Genomic DNA, 19,511 nt, shown 5'->3' on the forward strand with positions numbered 1-19,511 from the left:
AAAATGTGCTATGAAATTATGTTGTTGTTTTTTTTTTACTATAATAGTTTTCATGGAAGTAAATTTTTGAAATATTTATTTATTTTACTTAAGGACTTTAATGCTGCCCATAAGTGTAAAAAATGGTCAAGTAATTATAACCATATAAAAATATTCAAAATATCCAAAACACTGCATACTTTTTGTTATATTGTTGTTTCAAACATTATTTTCTAAGTCGAAATAAATAAACTTGATTATCAATATTTGTGTAGAAAAATATATTAAAAACCACCATGTCCAAGTTATCATAATCTATGTCTCCTATTTGTTTTAACTGCAAAAAGATTAACAGTTCAATGATTTTTAAAGTTATTATCCTTAATTTTAAATTTTTCTAAACGCTAATTTAATTTGTTGTTAACGTGAAGACTTCCATCATTGTCATGATTTTTCGTTCAAAGATATAAATTTTGCGTCGCTTTCAATATTTTTACAAAATTCCTTCAAAAAGTTGTTTAAAATAGTGCCCTACACATGGTGATTCCTTTTGGTAACGATTATCCCATTTTTGTAAAGTTATGGAAATCGTCATTAATCAATGATTGCCAACTAGGACGTCAATGACTGTGCCACAAAATTTAATAAATTTTGAAGCACAATTGATTTAGATCAAAAATTCTTTCAGTGGCTTCAAGAAGGCAACAACCGGCACATGCTGATTCCTTTTGGTGCGGAAATTCGATAAATTGAATTTAATACAGAATATTTTATAGTGATGATCAATTTTCTTCGAAAATGATCAACGGCTTCACCTTAAGAAACATGTTAATTGTTAATCGAGGTTTTTAAGCGAAGATGGCGTTCGAATGGTGAACGCCCGAAATGTCAAAATCACGCAGTGGTACCAAAATTACGGAGCAAGTGTGCCATGGCATGACAGCCACATTTTTTTTTCTTATGTTGGTGCTACTGCGCAATTTTGACATTTTGGGCGTTCACCATTCGAACGCCATCTTCGCTTAAAAACCTGGATACATTTTTTTCACCGATTTAAATCAAAGATTGTTTTAATTTTTGAAAAAATAAACAACATTTCAAATTGAGAATCTGTTATATTACACAAAAAAGATTTTTAAGATTTTTTAACATCCTGTAAAATTTACATATTTTAATATTAAAAAAATAAAGATAACCATTTTTAGAGAAAATTTTAAATATAGTGTAATAATAAATTATTGAGTTCTAGGTATTTTATTTCACGCTTATAAAACAATTAAAACGATTGAATTAAATAAACATTTCTGGAGATTTTTTTTAAAAGGTCCTATAAACCAAATTTTAAATTTTTGCTTTTTGGGTGTTTTTAGAACCGCCTTGAGTCTGGGGTATTCAAAAACACCCAAAAAGCAAAAAATGAAAATTTGGTTTATAGGACGTTTTCAAAAAAAAACTCCAGATTTGTGTTAGAAAGCGGGGAAAATTTTTTGCATTCTCAAAATCAAAAAAAAAAATTAATGCATTTACTACTATTTGCTAAATTTATTTTTGTTTGATTACAACTTGAATTTAAAATATTTTGCTTGAACGCGATTTTCTAAATCGCACTCAACGCTTTTTTGATTTCATTTTTTAATCTCTTTTCAAAGGTAACTGAATTTGTTTTTTTTATCAACACATTTTTAAAATCAATTCCCCTACAAATCTATTCATAAGCTCGAATAGAGACGACTGTCGAATGTGCACCAAGTCGTCCATAAATCATCATGTCCCTGATGGGTGGTCGTCGTCAGGGCAGCTTATGATTTTATGGAACGGGATAAACGATTTTTGCGCCCCAGTATTCTTGCGGTCCGCAACTCTTTTGTGTGACAACATTGAATTCGCCACGCTCCGATTGGAAAGCACATATGAGGAGAAGGAGCGTAGTTTTGGGCATAGATATGGTTAAATTATGGATAGCTGAAAGCTCGTCCCTCCAGAGAGAGTGAGGTTAGAGGGTGGCAGGATAATGATGATGGAAGTCCTTGGTCAGAAGGTCGACGGAGTGGGTGTTGAAAGCTTTTGCGGTCATAATTTATGGTTCGATGGAGAGGAAAAAAAAATGCTTTTCTCTGTTGCTTTTCAAACTTTCTATAGAAGCTGTTCAGAAATCGATAGAAGCTGTTCAGAAATCGACGACACACAAAAACACATTGATTTGTAGGTTGTGCCATAATACAAAACACGGACACCGCCAGCGCAAGTGTGAACAACAAGATTGATTGCACCATCATGTCCAGAAGGCATTATTTGGACATGGTGGTGGCTCCAAACAAATCGGATTGATTGATATTCGTGCCGTAAACACATACAAAGTGCAATTGAGTAGTGTGTAGTACACACGAACAATTTTGAAAACGTGCAACAAATCGATTCCGTTTAGTACGCAGGGGAATTAAGTGGAACATGGAGCATATGTCAGACAGAGAAATTAATCTCCCATTTAGAAGCGAGGCTGGTAAAAGTAGTCGCAACAGCAGCAGCAGTGATTATTAGTTCAGCACTTGATGAGAAGACGAAATGGGGTTGGTTTAAAACTTGTTAACAATTATCAAGGTGACGTGACGTGACGTGGTACAGTAACATTTAATTCTCACCTTAGAATGAACTAGATTTAATGAGTATTTTACGTCACGCTTACTATGAATTAGAATCCCCTAGAAAAATGAACGGGAAAGAGGCTGGATGAGTTTTCAACACGAAACAACAAAAACAAATCTTTAAATGTTCTTGAACTGGATAAATGATAGCGCAAAAGGGGAATGAATGATCTTTCAAACGAATAATCAATTAAATTTTGAAATTTTGAAGTAAAATCACTCGAAATACTTACATTTTCCAGCTTGGCTTTGGCCTCGTTGATGACCTTCATCAACTCTTCCTTTTTGTTGTTGGCGTAAGATTTGGAGATGCTGGTGGTGATTTTGGCGTCGTTGTTGTTGTGCATTGCGCTGAGGCTTTTGCGGCTTTGGACTAAAAAGTAAAGAATCATCGTTAGAAAATGGTACTGTTTCAAAATGTTAAGCAAAAAAAGAGAAAATTTATATTTTTAAATAATATGATTTTCATAAATCTTTTGAAATGTATTGTGCTGGAACCAAGTAAACCTGTGTTAATATGAATGTAAGGTTTATACAGTTTATATTTTACAATAACTTTGTAGTCTTAGTAAGAACCTTGTTTAATTCAAAATCAGTAAAAACTGTGCTACAACAATGTTGAGTAAATTCCTTTTAAAATTTGTTGAAATTTAAGGGAACTTTAGCTAGTTAAAAATTCATAGTGCAAATTTCAGTAAATTCAGACTGGCCTGATAAGAAAATGCACTAAACTTACAATTAAATCGTTCAAAATATATTGCATTTTTTCATTGTAAATTTTAAACAAATTTAAATTGCAAATAACTTTTACTTTAGTACTCTTAGTTTTAACGAGGTTGCCAGATGATTAAAATTCAAGTTCCAGATTTCTTTATACATATTGCAGAAAATGTCTCAAATTTTCAACATATTGTGACAAAATGCAATTTTTATATATTTAAGAAAGAAATATAGAACAAAATCTAAGCAATAAAATTATATAACGAATATTTTTTATCTATACAAAAGTATTTTTTCATTCCAGATTTTCATTTTTTAAAGTTTGAAAATAAATAAGGAAAAAATTAGTTTATAGTTACAAAAATGGTTGCCAGTTTATAGGCATAGAATTACAAGAGAATTCATAAAAATTACAAACATATGAAGAAGAATATTAAAACTATCTGGATTATTAATTTAAAAAAAATATATAAAAAAATTACTCGATATATTTAGACAGAGTTGGTAGAACTTTCAATGTTTGTATAAGAAAACTTTAAAATGACTTGGTCTTAAAAATAAAATTTGAAAAATAAATTTAAATTTTATCCAGCTAATTTGAAATTATTTTTAAATGCTCATAGTTTTAGGCACGGTTGCCAAATACTCAACAAATTTAGCAGAAAAAAAAATGTTATGAAAATGTAATTCACAAATTAAACCATTTCTAAGTATTTAGATAGATTTTAAAATTTAGGAATTTAGAAATTTTTTAAAATTTATTAAAAAATAAGATGCAGCAAATTTTTGAAACTCAAGTTTAAATGTTGATTGAAAGTTGTCATAAACTTTATTTTATAAAATCAAAGCTTTATTTTATGAAGTTTATGGCAACTTCCTATATTTACTTAAATATTTCTCAGTACAGCATTGAAATGGGTTGCCAGGAATGAAAGATTAGTTTTCCAAATGATTTTTTTGACAAATTGAAAATTTATCAAAACATTGAACACAAATTGATAATTATTTCTTTTCATGTTAAATAAAAACAAACTTCGACTTTGAAATTTTTGGACAGGGCTGCCAAATTTTCAACAAAAAAATAAGAGGAATTTGTAAAACGATGCATTCCTTAATACAACTTTAAAAATCTGGAGTATTTTTTTAAAGGTCCAATACATAAATATTTTTTGACAGGGCTGCCAAATTTTCAACAAATAAATTAGAGGAATTTGTAAAACGATGCATTCCTTAATACAACTTTAAAAATCTGGAGTTTTTTTTAAAAGCCAAATTTTCAGTTTTTGACTCAAGGCGGTTTCAAAAACCACCAACAAGCAAAAACTGGAAATTTGGTTAATTGGACCTTTTCAAAAAAATTCCAGAAATGAACACATTTTCAAAATTATAGTCCCTACCTCTCTCCTTGTCGCTCAAACTGGCCGGCCCGTCGAGCGCCGCCTGCAGGAACGTCGACGACGTCTGCTGCGGGATGCTCTCCGAGCTTCCCCCCAGCGTCGACGCCAGCGACCGGTCCGCGTTGTCCCCGCTCGGCGTTGAGCCCTCGTCCTCGTCGTCCGACGTGCCCGTTCCCGTGCCCGTCGAGGCCGCACTCTGCATCTGCAGCTGCACCGCAATGCTGAGGCCCTGCTTCTCGAGCTTTTGCCGCCGGATCGACTTGCGCAGCTCGTTCACGTCAATCTCGTTGATTTTGAAATCTCTGCAAGAAGGTGGAAAGTTAGTTAGGAGGATTCTACGAATTTTGAGGTTATAAGCTTACGTTGGCGTTGACGGCGCCGCCGTCGGGTAGTACACCATTCCGTGCTCGGAACTGGTCCGCTCGCCGTCGGAAATGTCCTCCACGTCCCCGTCGTGCTCGGTGTTGGACTCGGAGTTGAGCGAGTTCAGCGCCTTGGTTTCGGAGATTTTCTTGTGAAGGAAGGTGACGTCCCGTCGGTTTTCGCGTCCGCTGTCGATCGAGCTGTCCTCGCTAAGGTACGCGTTGCTGTAGACGTCCTTGGAACTGCCGCTGTTGTACCCGGAAGTGGGGGTGTTGTTGTTGTTGGCGTGGTGCAACGCGGCTTTTTCGCTGCTGTAGGTCGTGTTGAGCGGGCTGTCGACGATGTTTCGTAGATCTAGGGCCTCGTCAAACTGACCCTTTTGGCCCCAGCGACCGCGTGGTTTGGGTGGGCCACCGAAGGGTTGGTTCTGACTAGGGCTGCTGCCGAGAACGGGCGAGTTGGACTGGTCTTCCGTTGGCTTTCGTTTGGCCCACTGGGGCAATTGGCCGACGTCGGAGAAGCGGTAGCCCGGAGTGACGGGGGCATCTTCGATGAAGAGGTTGTTTGGAGGCGATCCAAACTGTTCCTGGCCGGGTTGGTGATGTTCCAGGATGGCATCGGCGAATGGGTTGGAGAGAGGTCGAGAGATTGGTTGGTGGCCGGATCGGAGTGCTTGTTGGGAGAGGCGGGCTTGCATCGTTACGATCATGTCATGGGGGACTTGCCAAACGAACACGCAACCGTCTCCGCTGGCCGAAATCAGATGCTTGCAGTCGTTGGTGAACTTGAGGCCGGTCACCAGCTCGCTGTGGCCGTACATTCGTGCCATGCACTCGTTCGAGTAGTAATCGTACACGCTCAGGGTCTTGTCCGTGCAGGAAGTCGCGATGTAGATACCGCTCAGATCTAGACTAACCTTGATCAGACTGCCTTCGTCCGAGTGCGACCCTTTGAACGTTTTCGTATGCTTGGCGTTTTGCGTGCTGTAGACGCGGATGTTCCGGTCCTGGCACGCGGTCAGAATGTGCTTATAGTTACTATCTACCTCCATATCGTAAAGCGTATTTTTACCGGAGCAGTTGTTGCCCCGCAGAAAGACATTGTTCTGGAAGTTGCGGAAGATGATGGATTTGTCGGCACCACAGGACACCATCTGGAACTGCTTGCCCGTGCCGATGAACCGCACCGACGTGATACTGCTCGAGTGGTCGTCCAGCGTCTGCAGGATCCGGTAGCCGGCCTCGCAGTCGAAGATGTGGATCAACCGATCTCGGCTCGCACTGGCCAGCAGCTTTCGTTCAATCTTTTCGTTCGTGTACTCCAGGCACAACACCTCCGAGTCGTGCGCTTCGATCGTCGTTATCAGCTTAAGATTACTGAGATTATAGATCCGTATATTTCCACTTCGGTCACCCGTCGCCAACTGGTTATTCTCCGGGTTTATCTTGATACACCGAACCCCATTCCGTCCATCGTAGCTCGAGTTCTTCTCCGTATTGTGAATCGGATTGTCCATATCCTTGATATGATTCAACTCCTCATCGATGTACAACACCTTCATCAACTCCTTACTGTAAATGTTCTTCCGATACACTTCGTTGCTCTCCCCGTTGTCAATGTCCCACACCCGGATCGTGTCATCCGACGAGCATGTCAGGAAGCTATCCGACGGCAGCGTGTCCGACACGTTGTTCTTCAGATAGCTAAATGGCACAGTTTCCACTCCCCAGATACACGCCGAGTGGTACAGGAACGAGTGGCTCTTCCCGACCCGCCGGATATCTCGCAGGTCCCAGATGTACAAGCTGTGGTCGTTGTAAACGCACGTCACCTTCGACCTGTTCTCGTCGTACACGATGGCGATCGTGTCCGGATACTTGGCATTCTGCGGCGTCGACATCATGTGGTTGATGTGCACGCCCTGCGCCACATCCACCCCCAAAAAGTGCGTCCGTGGCAACGTCGTAATGTACTCCAGCGTCTCGGCGTTAAACACCCGAACAATGGCCTCCGCACATCCAACCAAAATATACTTTGTACTCGTCACCATACAATTCGCCGCGTTTGTCCTGCACATGACCCACTTGTCCAGCAGCCGCCGCGCGTTGAACTCCACCAAATGCCCGTTCCTCGTAATGGCGTACGTACTCTCGGCCATCTCGCCCTTCCCGCAAGCCACCGCACAAAAGTCATTGTTCCTCAGCTCCCCCCAGAATCGCACTCCGACCCATCAACGGAATTGGCTCCTTGTACTTCCGGCTGCCCTCCAGGTACCAATACTTGACATGTCGATTACCAACAGTCACAAAGTAATCCCCACCCTCGCTGAAGCTCACCGCCACAACCTTGGCCGTCACCTTGTTCGACGCAATCTTCAGATTCGCCTTCCAATCGAACACGTTCACAATGTTATCGTGCTGTGAGCCCACCGACACCAGGTACTTCCCCGTCGGGGAAAACGCCACACAGCTGACCGCGTACTTGTGGCCGGAAAACTCGGCCACGATGCTTCCGGCCGCGCCATTCTCGTAGCTGGAGTTCCCGTTCACGTCCAGCTCCCACACCTTGATGGACGGGTTGTGGCCGCACTCGCCCGTCGCCAGGTAGCGACCGCACTGGGAGTACGCGACCGCCGTGATGGCCTTCTTGGCCGTGTTGAGCAGGAAGGACTGGCTGAGCTTTTTCGAGTTGAACAGCACCACGGTGCATCTGGAAGAGAGGGAAGGGAAAAACATCTATTAGTAATACTGGGTTTTATTGCGAGATTACGTTTTATTTACAGCAATTTGCTAACCAAACCAACCCCTTTGCACAGAATCAAATGAAGAGGAAGGATGCGTGGACATACCGTATCAAAAGCTTCGAGTTATTTAAAAATATATGAGCAATTCTCTACCAAAACCGGAAATGGATTTTATTTGTATTTTTTGATTTGGCTCAAATTTTGTGGGGGCCTTCCCTATGACCAAATATGCAATTTTGTGTCATTGGTTCACCCATACAAGTCTCCATGCAATTTTGGCAGCTGTCCATACAAAAATGGTATGTAAATATTCAAACAGCTGTTACTTTTGAGTGAATTTTCTGATCAATTTGGTGTCTTCGGCAAAGTTGTAGGAATTGTTGAGGACTTTTGAGAAAAAAATAGGTACACGGAAAAAAAATTGCAGATTTTTTTATCAACTTTTTTTTTTACTAAAACTCAATTTCCCAGATTTCGAGATTTTTTGATATGTTTTAGGGGACAAAAATCCGCAACTTTTGAGCCATAGAGAAACGTGGTCAAAAAATCTGCCGCCGAGCTATGAATTTTTGAAAAAATAGTGATTTTTGGAAAAAATCGAAGTTTCATGCAAAAACAAGTTTGACATTATTTTTTAATGCAAAATTGAATTTGCAATCGAAAAGCACTGTACAGATTTTTTGATAAAGGGCTCCGTTTTCAAGATATAGTCACCGAAAGTTTGATTTTAGCGAAATATTTGCAGTTTTCATTTTTTTTTAAATAGTGACCATGAGTGACCATTTCTAAAAATATTTTTTTTTTTTGAAAAGTTCAGAAAATTTGCTATAAAATTGTCTAAGAGACATTGAAGATTGGACCTCTGGTTGCTGAGATACAGCGGCTTAAAGATAAAGAAACACGAAAATTGTTTTCTAAGTTTCACCCAAACAGCCCACCATTTTTTAATGACGATATCTCAGCAATTAATGGTTCGATTTTCAATGTTAATACATGAAACATTCGTGAAATTTTCCGATCTTTTCAAAAAAAATATTTTGAAATTTTTTAAATCAAGACTAACATTTTAAAAGGGCTAAATATTGAATCTTACGCCCATTTAAAATGCTAGTCTTGATTTAAAAAATTTAAAATATTTTTTTCGAAAAGATCGGAAAATTTCACGAATGTTTCATGTATTAATATTGAAAATCGGACCATTAGTTGCTGAGATATCGTCATTAGAAAATGGTGTGTTTTTTTGGTGATATTAAGAAAACTTCAATTTTCGTGTTTCTTTTTCTTAAAAAGGCTCTATCTCAGCAAACCGAGATCCAATCTTCAATGTCTTTTAGACAATTTTATAGCAAATTTTCTGAACTTTTCAAAAAAAAATATTTTTAGAAATGGTCACTCATGGTCACTATTTTTAAAAATTGAAAAATTGCAAATATTTCGCTAAAATAAAACTTTCGGTGACTATATTTTGAAAACGGAGCCCTTTATCAAAAAATCTGTAAAGTACTTTTCGATTGCAAATTCAATTTTGCATTAAAAAGTAATGTCAAACTTGTTTTTGCATGAAACTTCGATTTTTTCCAAAAATCACTATTTTTTCCAAAAATCACTATTTTTTCAAAAATTCATAACTCGGCGGCAGATTTTTTGACCATGTTTCTCTATGGCTCAAAAGTTGCGGATTTTTGTCCCCTAAAACATATCAAAAAATCTCGAAAATAAAAAAAATACGTATTTTGGGAAATTGAGTTTTAGTGAAAAAAAAGTTAATAAAAAAATCTGCAATTTTTTCCGTGTACCTATTTTTTCCTCAAAAATCCTCAACAATACCTACAACTTTACCGAAGACACCAAATTGATCAGAAAATTCACTCAAAAGTTACAGCTGTTTGAATATTTACATACCATTTTTGTATGGACAGCTGCCAAAATTGTATGGAGACTTGTATGGGTGAACCAATGACGAAAAATAGCTTATTTGGTCATAGGGAAGGCCCCCACAAAGTTTGAGTAAAATAAAAAAATACAAAAAATAAAAATGGTTGAAATCGGCCGATTTCGTAGAGAGTTGCTCATATGCGGTATATCGGAGGAAGTAAGGAGAAGGGTTAGTTGTATTGGTAAAAGGGGTGCTATTTTGTGAAACGTCCTATGTTTTTACGGCAGACGTGACACAAGATAGCACACAAGCGACGATTTATTGGCAGAATAGCTGTCAGCGATTGCCAACAACTTGGTAATTACTGAATGTCGGCAGAGTTTGGTATGGGTATAGGCTATTTTGACTTCAACTCTCAAAAAAAAAAATCAAGTTGATTTCCTAAGAGCCCAAAAGGTAACATAACTTTGCACCATGTCTCATACCCGCTAAACGGTGCCCAAACTAGGTGAAACTTGGCCCTCCAAAGTGGTTCGCGCAATGTGGAATTGGACCCCAACTTTCGTCACATGAGTCACATTTCTCATTTACAAAATTAGCCCTCCCCGTCCTAACCAGCAAACGGGCTCGTTTGTAGGTCACCAGAGTTAAACGAGAGCGGCCCCCTCGGAGGTGGCAAAACGCCCAACTCTTCTTACCGAGCATATGTTCTTTACAGCTGGAATGGCCGGCCATGCTGTGTAGATGCCTTTGGGCAACGACGTGTTCGAGTACGAAGAGTCTCATTAGCAGCAGCAGGCAGCAAATCTACGAAAACGTGTCACGTTTGGCTCGGTGCCAATTGTACTTGGGTTGGATGGAGCAGTCAGGGGCTAAAAACATAGTTGTGCCAAGTGCCATCATGGAGTTATTCCAGCGAGTGAGCGATGGTTGTGGTCAATAAATTACAACATTTTTCACCTACACTGCCCATATTTGAAAATTCGGCTATTATGCCAAATCAAGTATTCCGAGAAAACGCGTTTTAGTGTTTGTCACAAAATCTCCGTCAAGGCAATTTCCCATAAGAGTGGCATATTAGCCGTTTGGTTTTTCGCATCGGCAGCTAAGTCTAAACACTATTTCAATGAAATTCAAGTTCCAGGAGATGCGTTGGAACATCCTCTACCACCTGGTGCTAATATCTCGTTTTTGTCAAAAGTGGATATTAGCCGTTTTTTCAATGGTGGGCAGTACACCTGAGCGAGGTTTGAAAAGGGCAGCCCATCCGGGGCAAATATCAACTCAACACTTCAACGAACTTTTTTGGGAGCTTTCAGGGCTAAACTTAAAGATTGCTGAGAAGAAGTCGTTATGCAAGACCCACCCGACAAACTTCAGGTCGATAGAAAAAAAAAAGTCTTCCAATGATCAAAGCGTGATTCTGGGCAAATATTGTGGAAAAATAAACTTACAAAATATTCATAATCGTGTGCGCGCGCAGCAGCAGTCTTCACCGTGCAAATACACAACTCAATTTACATAAACTATTATCGCACGTTGATGGAAAAGAACCGGTCATTTTCAAACCCCGGCAGAGGCGTGGGGGCGGAACGATATTTTGACAGTGTCGTCGTCGTCGTCGTCACCCCCTCCTTGGAAGATCAACGAGGCGAGATCGAGAGTGATGAGCAGTCGCGGCAGAATGCCGTCATCACGGCTTCTCCGAAGGTTTGACCCCTGGCTAGTTGCTGTCTCGGCTGGAGGTGCGAAATACATTTAAAGGGGTGAGGTGAATCTTGAAGGTGAGGGACCTCGACCCACAAATTAGGGCGGACGTGGTTGAGTTGTTGCGTGGTCAATGGCGAAGCTAATCGATTTCAATAAATCAGAAACACATTTGATGAAAATGTGCTTATTTTGGTGAAGGTGTCATCGAAGATAAAAGTCGTGAACAAAAAAAATCATTTAATTACAGTTAATTTTTACAGTTGTGGGATATTTTCTATTTTATAAAATAAATTGTTTTTTTTTATTCGGTAAAATATTGCATAGGCACAGACAACTTTTTCGGTTTCTGTTGTTCAAAGAAACATGCAAGTATTTTGAGGCCTTTTGCATCATTGGCATTGGTTCGTCCTTACAAGTCGTTTCCATACAATTTTGACAGCTGTCATAGAAAATGTCAAATATATGAAAATCTGTATCTCGGGAAGTGATTTTCTTATCAATTTGGTATCTTCAGCAACGTTGTGGATTATGACTAAGACAATTCAGAAATAATTATACTAATTAAAACAATCCTGTTAAGATAATTGATCTTTTTGCTCAACAAAAACATCTATAAAACCCTTTTTTAAACAGTCGATTATCAATTATCTGAAGTTTCGGTTATCCGAAGTTTTGTATGAGACTTTGGATAATCAAATCAGGAAAAAATGTTTTCGCTTTTTTTCTTGTTTTAAACTTCAAATTCGAGTTCTGCGACCCCATTTTAGTCAAATTTCAATAGTTGATTGCCTATTAAAAATAAAATGTATTTTAAGCTCGACAATCAAAAATAAGACAAAAAAACGTGATTCGATTATCCAAAGTGAAATTTTTCAGAGACCTTCGGATAATAGAGTCTAGACTGTATATATTTTTAGTGAATTTTGGTTCAGGCCTAAGAGAAGTAGGTTTGAAAAAACAAAGATTTCCACGGTGATATATTCTTTGAAACATGTATGAATCAATAAAAAAAATGACTTTTACAAAAACCAAAAATTAAAATGTGGTCAAAAAAATTTCAAAAATTATTTTAACAGCTTAATTTAAATTTTAATTGAAAGGCACTGCAATTTATTTTGTAAAACTTGCAGTTTTTATATTATAGCCAGTTAAATATAAAACAATAACTCCAGGAAAAAAAAGATCGGACTGCTGGTTGCTGATATACAGTTTAAATTTAGTGAAAAATTGGTTTGCTTATTTGAGCAATTCCAACTCAAATCAGGAATTTTTCTGGTACTTTTGTACCCGACCCTCTCCGATTTCAATGAAACTTTGTAGACATGTTATCCTAGGCCTATATAAGCCATTTTTGTGTACATGGAGCCAATAGTACTCGAAAATAATATTGACAAGGCGTGAGGTATTTAAATATTTTTGTATTTTGCAATTTAAAAATCACTGTATCTCGAAGCCGCTGCATCGTATCAAAAAGTGGTCAAAGACAAACTTGTAGGAAATTGGACTTTCTGAAAAAATACACTGAAACAAAAATACACGCCACTTCTATGAGATTTTTAGATTTTTAAGTTTAAAAACTAATTTTCAAGGTTGTGTCATGATCTTTTTTCGTTAATTTTTTTTTAGAAAATAGCCTAAGATGTTACAAAAAGACTGACGAAAAATGCAGGATGGTATGTCTCTCCTAAAAATATACATTTTTTTCGAAAAATGGTCTAAAAGTCAAAATTTTTAAAACCCGATAGTGGGAATCGATTCCCCAGACAATTTTACATATAAGTCTCCATATTGACCATTGTTCTATGGCCAATCCTTTTGAAGATACAGCGGTTTAAAAAATAAAATGTTGAAAAAAAGTACCAGAAAAAATCCTGATTTGAGCTGAAATTGCTCATTTAAATCGTGTTATCTCGGAAACTTTTGGTTCGATTGTCGATGTTTTAAAATTAAACTTTTCTGAAATTTCCGATTAACTTTATGAAATGGCTAAAATCATCAATTAAAAATATAAAAATATTAAAATTGAAATTACAAGCCAAAATTTCAACATTTTACTGTTTCATTAGTTAGAAAATACATTATACACTTGTTTTGCAATCATTAGTTTTCAAAAATCTATGTTCTGAAGAAAAAATACATCAAAATTTTAATAAAATGCAAATAGTTTTAAACGAATTTTAATATATTTAAAAAGATTATAAACGCAGGAGACATTTAAATAATGTTAAGCTAAACTCATACTTTAATTTAGAAAAAAACATGTTTTTATGTCTCTCTGATTTTTGAGCCGATTTTAATAGTGGTGGAGACAAAATGTTTGAAAATATTGGCAACAGCCTTGGAAATTATTAGCATTTACTTGAAAGCGGTGCCCTTTTTTATAAAACAATATTGCAAAAGTCATTTTCGATTGTACATTTGATTTTTCATTTAATAGTAGTTTATGCAACAAGTTGCAAAAAGAAGATTTTTTCAGCACGTGTCGTATATTTATCCAACGAGGTTCACCGAGTTGTATAAATACGACAAGTGCTGAAAAAATCAACGTTTGCAACGAGTTCCATACAACATTTTTTGCATTTCTGAAAAACACCCATTGAGTGAAATTATAAGTCGAATGTTCATGTATTTTGTCAATAAATCGTTCAAATCAAAAAAATGTTGAAAAGTATTATTTTTCAAAACTAGTGCTGAAGTAGAACTTTTCAGCATTTTTTTTGAAATGTGTATCTATTCGATTCTGTTAATGTTTTTTTAATTTTATTTTGTACACAAATTGACCTCTAGTCTACTCACGTCGTAAGCTTTCTAAAATATTATTTTTTCATATTCAGTTGATTTCTGTGTCACATTTCTAGAGCCATAAAACATTTCGTTGCAGTTTATTGCATGACGTGTATTTGAATCTTTGTTCAACGCTCGATGCTTTCTTTTGAAAACCGACACTATAACAATACACTTGTTCAGTTTCGATTTTAGCGAGTAGAGTGAAAACCCACGTACACATGTTAAAAACAAAACTGTCAAGGTAAAGATCAGATCTTCGCGCTGCAGCAACGTGCCCCGCATGCAACACGCCCCCGAACAAATGCGCCGGCTCAACGGTGACTTTCGAGTACACCGAGTGAACGAGACTTTGTGGCTTCAAGTTCGAAGCGTTGAGAAAAAGAAGAAGTCGAAAAGTACAAAACTCGTGAAAATCGAACCCATGCAAATCGCTTGTAAGTTTAAGCCCGAATTAAGGTTACGAGCCTCGAGAGCCCGTCATAAGAGCCCATCATCGCACTCCGACGTTGAGATCTTTCGCGGCCAATTTCGGCCAAACTACTCGAGAGATGGATGGATCTCGGTGGGCAACCAAACTTCATAAGTGCAGCTAAACTCTCGTCGAACAAAAAATGGTTTAGGCTGTGGCGCCTTGGCCATAAATCGCGCTCGTCGTTCGTATTAGATCATAACCAAAACCCCCTCAAAGGAGCGAACACACGGCGTGCCGCTCGTGATGACCAATTACCGAAAATGCTCTTTTGTTGGGTCAACGCATTTGCCTAGTTTGCGTTCAATTCCGATTAGTCACACGCCATTAGATAATGCCACTCTTTGGTTGTTGCTGTTGCTGTGACTGCGTCCAACGTAGGCTTGCTCAAGACCATTCTTCATTGGCCAGAAGAAGACGATGCTTGACGCCAATGACCTGGAAAGATTGGATCAGGAAGCCTACGGTGGTGGTGTATTCTGCGTAGGACACCCTCGCAATCACCTTGGTTTGGTCCAGGTCGCTCGATTTGTCGGACATTTAACGATTCTTGGGTGAGCGCTTTGCCGCACCGAGATGACACCAACCGACTCTTGGAGAGGCAAATTGCAAATTGCTATAGTTGTTCTGTTGTTGTGTCTTGCAAGAAGCTTTCCGAATATGGAGGACTATAAATTTCAAAAAAGTTCTGGTCGTGTTTTTGCTAAACTGTGCTTTGTTGGTTTAAGCAGCGAACATGATCGGGGAGGATTGATTAATTTATTGACAGTTTTTGAAACATGTATAAGTGCTTTGTTGGATTCTTTTAGGAAATGATTGATAATTAGTTAGTTTTTTTTTAAATCAAATTTAAAACATGTTTACATTATCATACGAAAACATATTTCCCCCATATGAATTATTCAATATTAAATTATGTTGTGTTTATTATTATGTTTACTCGTTTATCTTCCATAATGTTTGGTAAAAAGCTATGAACAAATTTCCTGTAAATTTTATACAAATTTATTTCTTGAAAAATCGGTAAAACGACACAAAATTAAAAAAAGGGTCAGTTGAAAATGAACATAACTGGAGTTTTTGCCTTCCTCACCTTACTGAGGAAAGGCTGTAAAATCACTCGAAAAATGAACTTCTTAATTCGACCTCGTAGACCTACCTTCACGTATACCTATCGACTCAGAATCAAATTCTGAGCAAATGTCTGTGCGTGTGTATGTCTGTAAGTCCGTGCACCGAAAAAAATGCACTCGATTATCTCCGGACTGGCTGAACCGATTTGGGCCGTTCTGGTCTCATTCGATCCGTCTTAGGGTCCCACAAGACCTATATTAACCATTATGAAGTTTTGTTAAGTATTTCAAAAGTTATGCTAAAAAAATAATTCTGGCTAAAGTTTGAAATATTGTAAAAAGGGTGGTTTTAGCAAGAAAACCCGTCTGATCATACATTTTTAGAAAGGTATTTGAAAGACCTTTCTAATGAGTCCAAAACATTGAAGATCTGATAACCCTATCAAAAGTTATGAGCACTTTAGTGTCATTTGTACACATTTTAGAGGCCGGATCTCAAATATTTTGATGAAAAAGTTGTTCGGATCTATCCGGAGATCTGGCTCCCGGGATTTTGTTGATTTGAAACTCCCGGGAAAAATGAACAAATATATTTTTTTACTGCCTTAAGGCTTCAAAAACTTTAATGTAATATAACTATTGAAAGTGAACAATTTTCATGGAACAGCCCCGTAGGTGTTGTTCTAATATTACGTCCAATGATTTTTGGGATTCTAGACCCCATACTCCATGTAGATATGTTGTAAGAAGTAAAATTTAAATAAAATTTGTAGGTTTGACATTCTTACTACAGAAACAAATATGTACATAATTGTGAGGAAGGCACCAACCACCATCGGTGGATTAAGTTTTTTTAAAGGTCCAATAAACAAAATTTCCAGTTTTTACTTTTTGGGTGTTTTTGAAACCGCCTGGAGTTACGGATATTAATAAACACCCAAAAAGAAAAAAACTGAAAATTCGGTTTATTGGACCTTTTCAAAAAAAACTCCAGATAAAAACAATGGAATTTCAAATTCGCAAGTAAAAAATCATAATGAATTCACCAAATAAAAAAAAAATCTCAATTTATAAATTTGTAAATTTATCAATTTATCAATTTATCAATTTATCAATTTAACAATTTTTCAATTTATCAATTCATCAATATATCAATTTATTAATTTCTAAATGATAAATTGTTAAATTGATAAATTGATAAATTTATAAATTTATCAATTTATCAATTTATCAATTTAACAATTTATCAATTTAACAATTTATCAATTTATCAATTTATCAATTAATCAATATATCAATATATCAATTTATCAATTTATCAATTTATCAATTTATCATTTTATCAATTTATCAATTTATCAATTTATCAATTTATCAATTTATCAATTTATCAATTTATCAATTTATCAATTTATCAATTTATCAATTTATCAATTTATCAATTTATCAATTTATCAATTTATTAATTTATCAATTTATCAATTTATCAATTTATCAATTTATCAATTTATCAATTTATCAATTTATCAATTTATCAATTTATCAATTTATCAATTTATCAATTTATTAATTTATCAATTTATCAATTTATCAATTTATCAATTTATCAATTTATCAATTTATCAATTTATCAATTTATCAATTTATCAATTTATCAATTTATCATTTTATCAATTTATCATTTTATCAATTTATCAATTTATCAATTTATCAATTTATCAATTCATCAATTTATCAATTTATCAATTTATCAATTTATCAATTTATCAATTTATCAACTTTACACCTTATCAATTTATCTATTAATGTATTAATTTATAAACTAAATATTTTTCAAAACAATTTAGAATCAAAACTTACCCGGCTGGATATGCCAGAACACCTGTTGTGGACGAGACATCGAGGCCTGCGTTGCTGCATACTGTCAGGCCGAGAATCTTTTTCAACTTAATCTGCAAATAAAGAAAATGAAAATCAGATTAGCATTAAATCATACATGCAGTAACTTAAAATTTTCAAACGTTTACATAAGACTATTTCCAGCTAGTAACGCCCACACCTTTCTTTCTGCATACATTTTTTTGTTTGTTTTATCGAACGTATGATCGATTACGTTGCGTCTTGGGGCGGAAGCCCAAGTAAGGAAAGTGCTAAATTTGAATAAATTGAAAGCCCATACGGGGGGCCTCACTAAAGCCGGCTACCGTTGCGTTGAAGAAACTGCAACAACAACAAAAAACTAAGTAGAAGGAGCTTTTCTTCGCGTTTTTTTTCTCTCTACGTCCAAACAAACACGCTAATACCGCAATAAAACGCTTAGTTTAGCCACCGAGTGTGTGTGCCCATTTTATTTGTATATATGGAAAATGGTTAACTTTACAGCCCACCCTGGAAAAGGTCACCTTAGCCAGGGTGGTGCGAAACAGCCGCCGAACATGCGTCACTGAATTACGGTTGAGCTTTTGGGGCGACCCAGTTTCAGACAAGCAAGGGTTGAGGTAGGGTCTGGGTGGCTGCTGGTTTGTTGCAGTGCTTTATGCATGCTTGCCAGTGTTTACACGAAATCCACAACATTGGAGGTTGGATTTATGGTCACGGTTGGACAAAATGCAATTTTATTTAAAAAAATACGGTTAATTAAATTTTTTTTTTGTATGAGAAATCGATAATTTTCTACCTTGATAAGTAATATCTAAAAAATTGTAGGAGGTTATGAAACAGACATGACCTACATGACAAAAAACTTTACAAGAAGCTCTTTTAATAGAACAGAGCCCTTTCACAAAATCCCAAATAAAAAGAAGTTTGCTACACCGTGTTAACATCATGCGATGGCAGCTCCCGCTACACACTTTGGCGTTGTAACCCATTCATCTCCAGTATGGTCCCTCCCGTAACTTATAAGGCTCCCCCCTGCTGCATTCATGCCACACCATATCGCCTTTGGGGCGTTTTCCCTTTGAATTGCATCGCTTTACAAAAAAAAAAAGAGTAGCTGCAGCTTTCACATGTTCCCCTCGTATTATGCCCGGCTTTTGAACGCGGAGTAATGCAGCATAATATATGGGAGCAAGCAAAGCCCTCTTTTTACGCTGAAATTCACCATGAAAGGATTCTCTGTTTTTTTTTTTTGCACGCGCAGTGAAAGGGCTCTTGTAACGGTGTAACAAATTTCGCGATGAATTGACAGGTAGTGAGCAATCTTACACAAACCTTAAGTTATGGGGCCTTTTGGACTGTCAATTTAAAGCCCACAGGGGAGATCAACGGCATCAATCAAGTGAACTCGACGCAAAAGCCTTGATTAGGAGTCACGTGCCGCGTCTAGAGGATGATGATCAGCGCCGCCGCCGCAACGGGGCTGGATACGAGTAATCAAATCACGTTCCAAGCGTGCGCCCACGGAGTGTGGTCATTAGCGATACGTGGTTACAACTTTGCTAATAGGTTTATCGAAAGCAGCTGATCGGTGTAAACAAACTGAGGGGGGTGGGGGCTTTTTTCAAATGTTTTGAAAATGGGTATTCCTAAAAAAAATCTTACAATTGTTTACATTTACATTGTTTTACCATGGGCCATGTTCCGGAATCACCGGTTCCAGGTGGCCAAAGTGTCCGGATGACCTCGGACAGTCTTTTGACGGGTAGTAATTAATTTTCCAGAGCCAGTATTTTTTTTTTTGACGTGTCGCATGACATATTTCCGTGACTTCTAGATTGTACTACGGAACCGGTTCCGGAGGTCACGGGGCT

The 19,511-nt window shown here is 37.0% G+C and overlaps 1 protein-coding gene across 1 annotated transcript in view; it reads right to left on the bottom strand.

The window, feature by feature from the left end:
* The window catches only part of LOC6054068, a 224,900-nt gene that overhangs the window by 17,834 nt on the left and 187,555 nt on the right, over window positions 1-19,511 (bottom strand). Inside the window, 5 exon segments of the mRNA XM_038254827.1 lie at window positions 2,855-2,994; window positions 4,739-5,040; window positions 5,101-7,310; window positions 7,312-7,810; window positions 17,620-17,711. Of these exon segments, the coding sequence (XP_038110755.1) occupies window positions 2,855-2,994; window positions 4,739-5,040; window positions 5,101-7,310; window positions 7,312-7,810; window positions 17,620-17,711 (3,243 nt within the window).

Source organism: Culex quinquefasciatus, chromosome 2, assembly GCF_015732765.1.
Source record: "Culex quinquefasciatus strain JHB chromosome 2, VPISU_Cqui_1.0_pri_paternal, whole genome shotgun sequence".
NCBI lineage: Eukaryota > Metazoa > Arthropoda > Insecta > Diptera > Culicidae > Culex > Culex quinquefasciatus.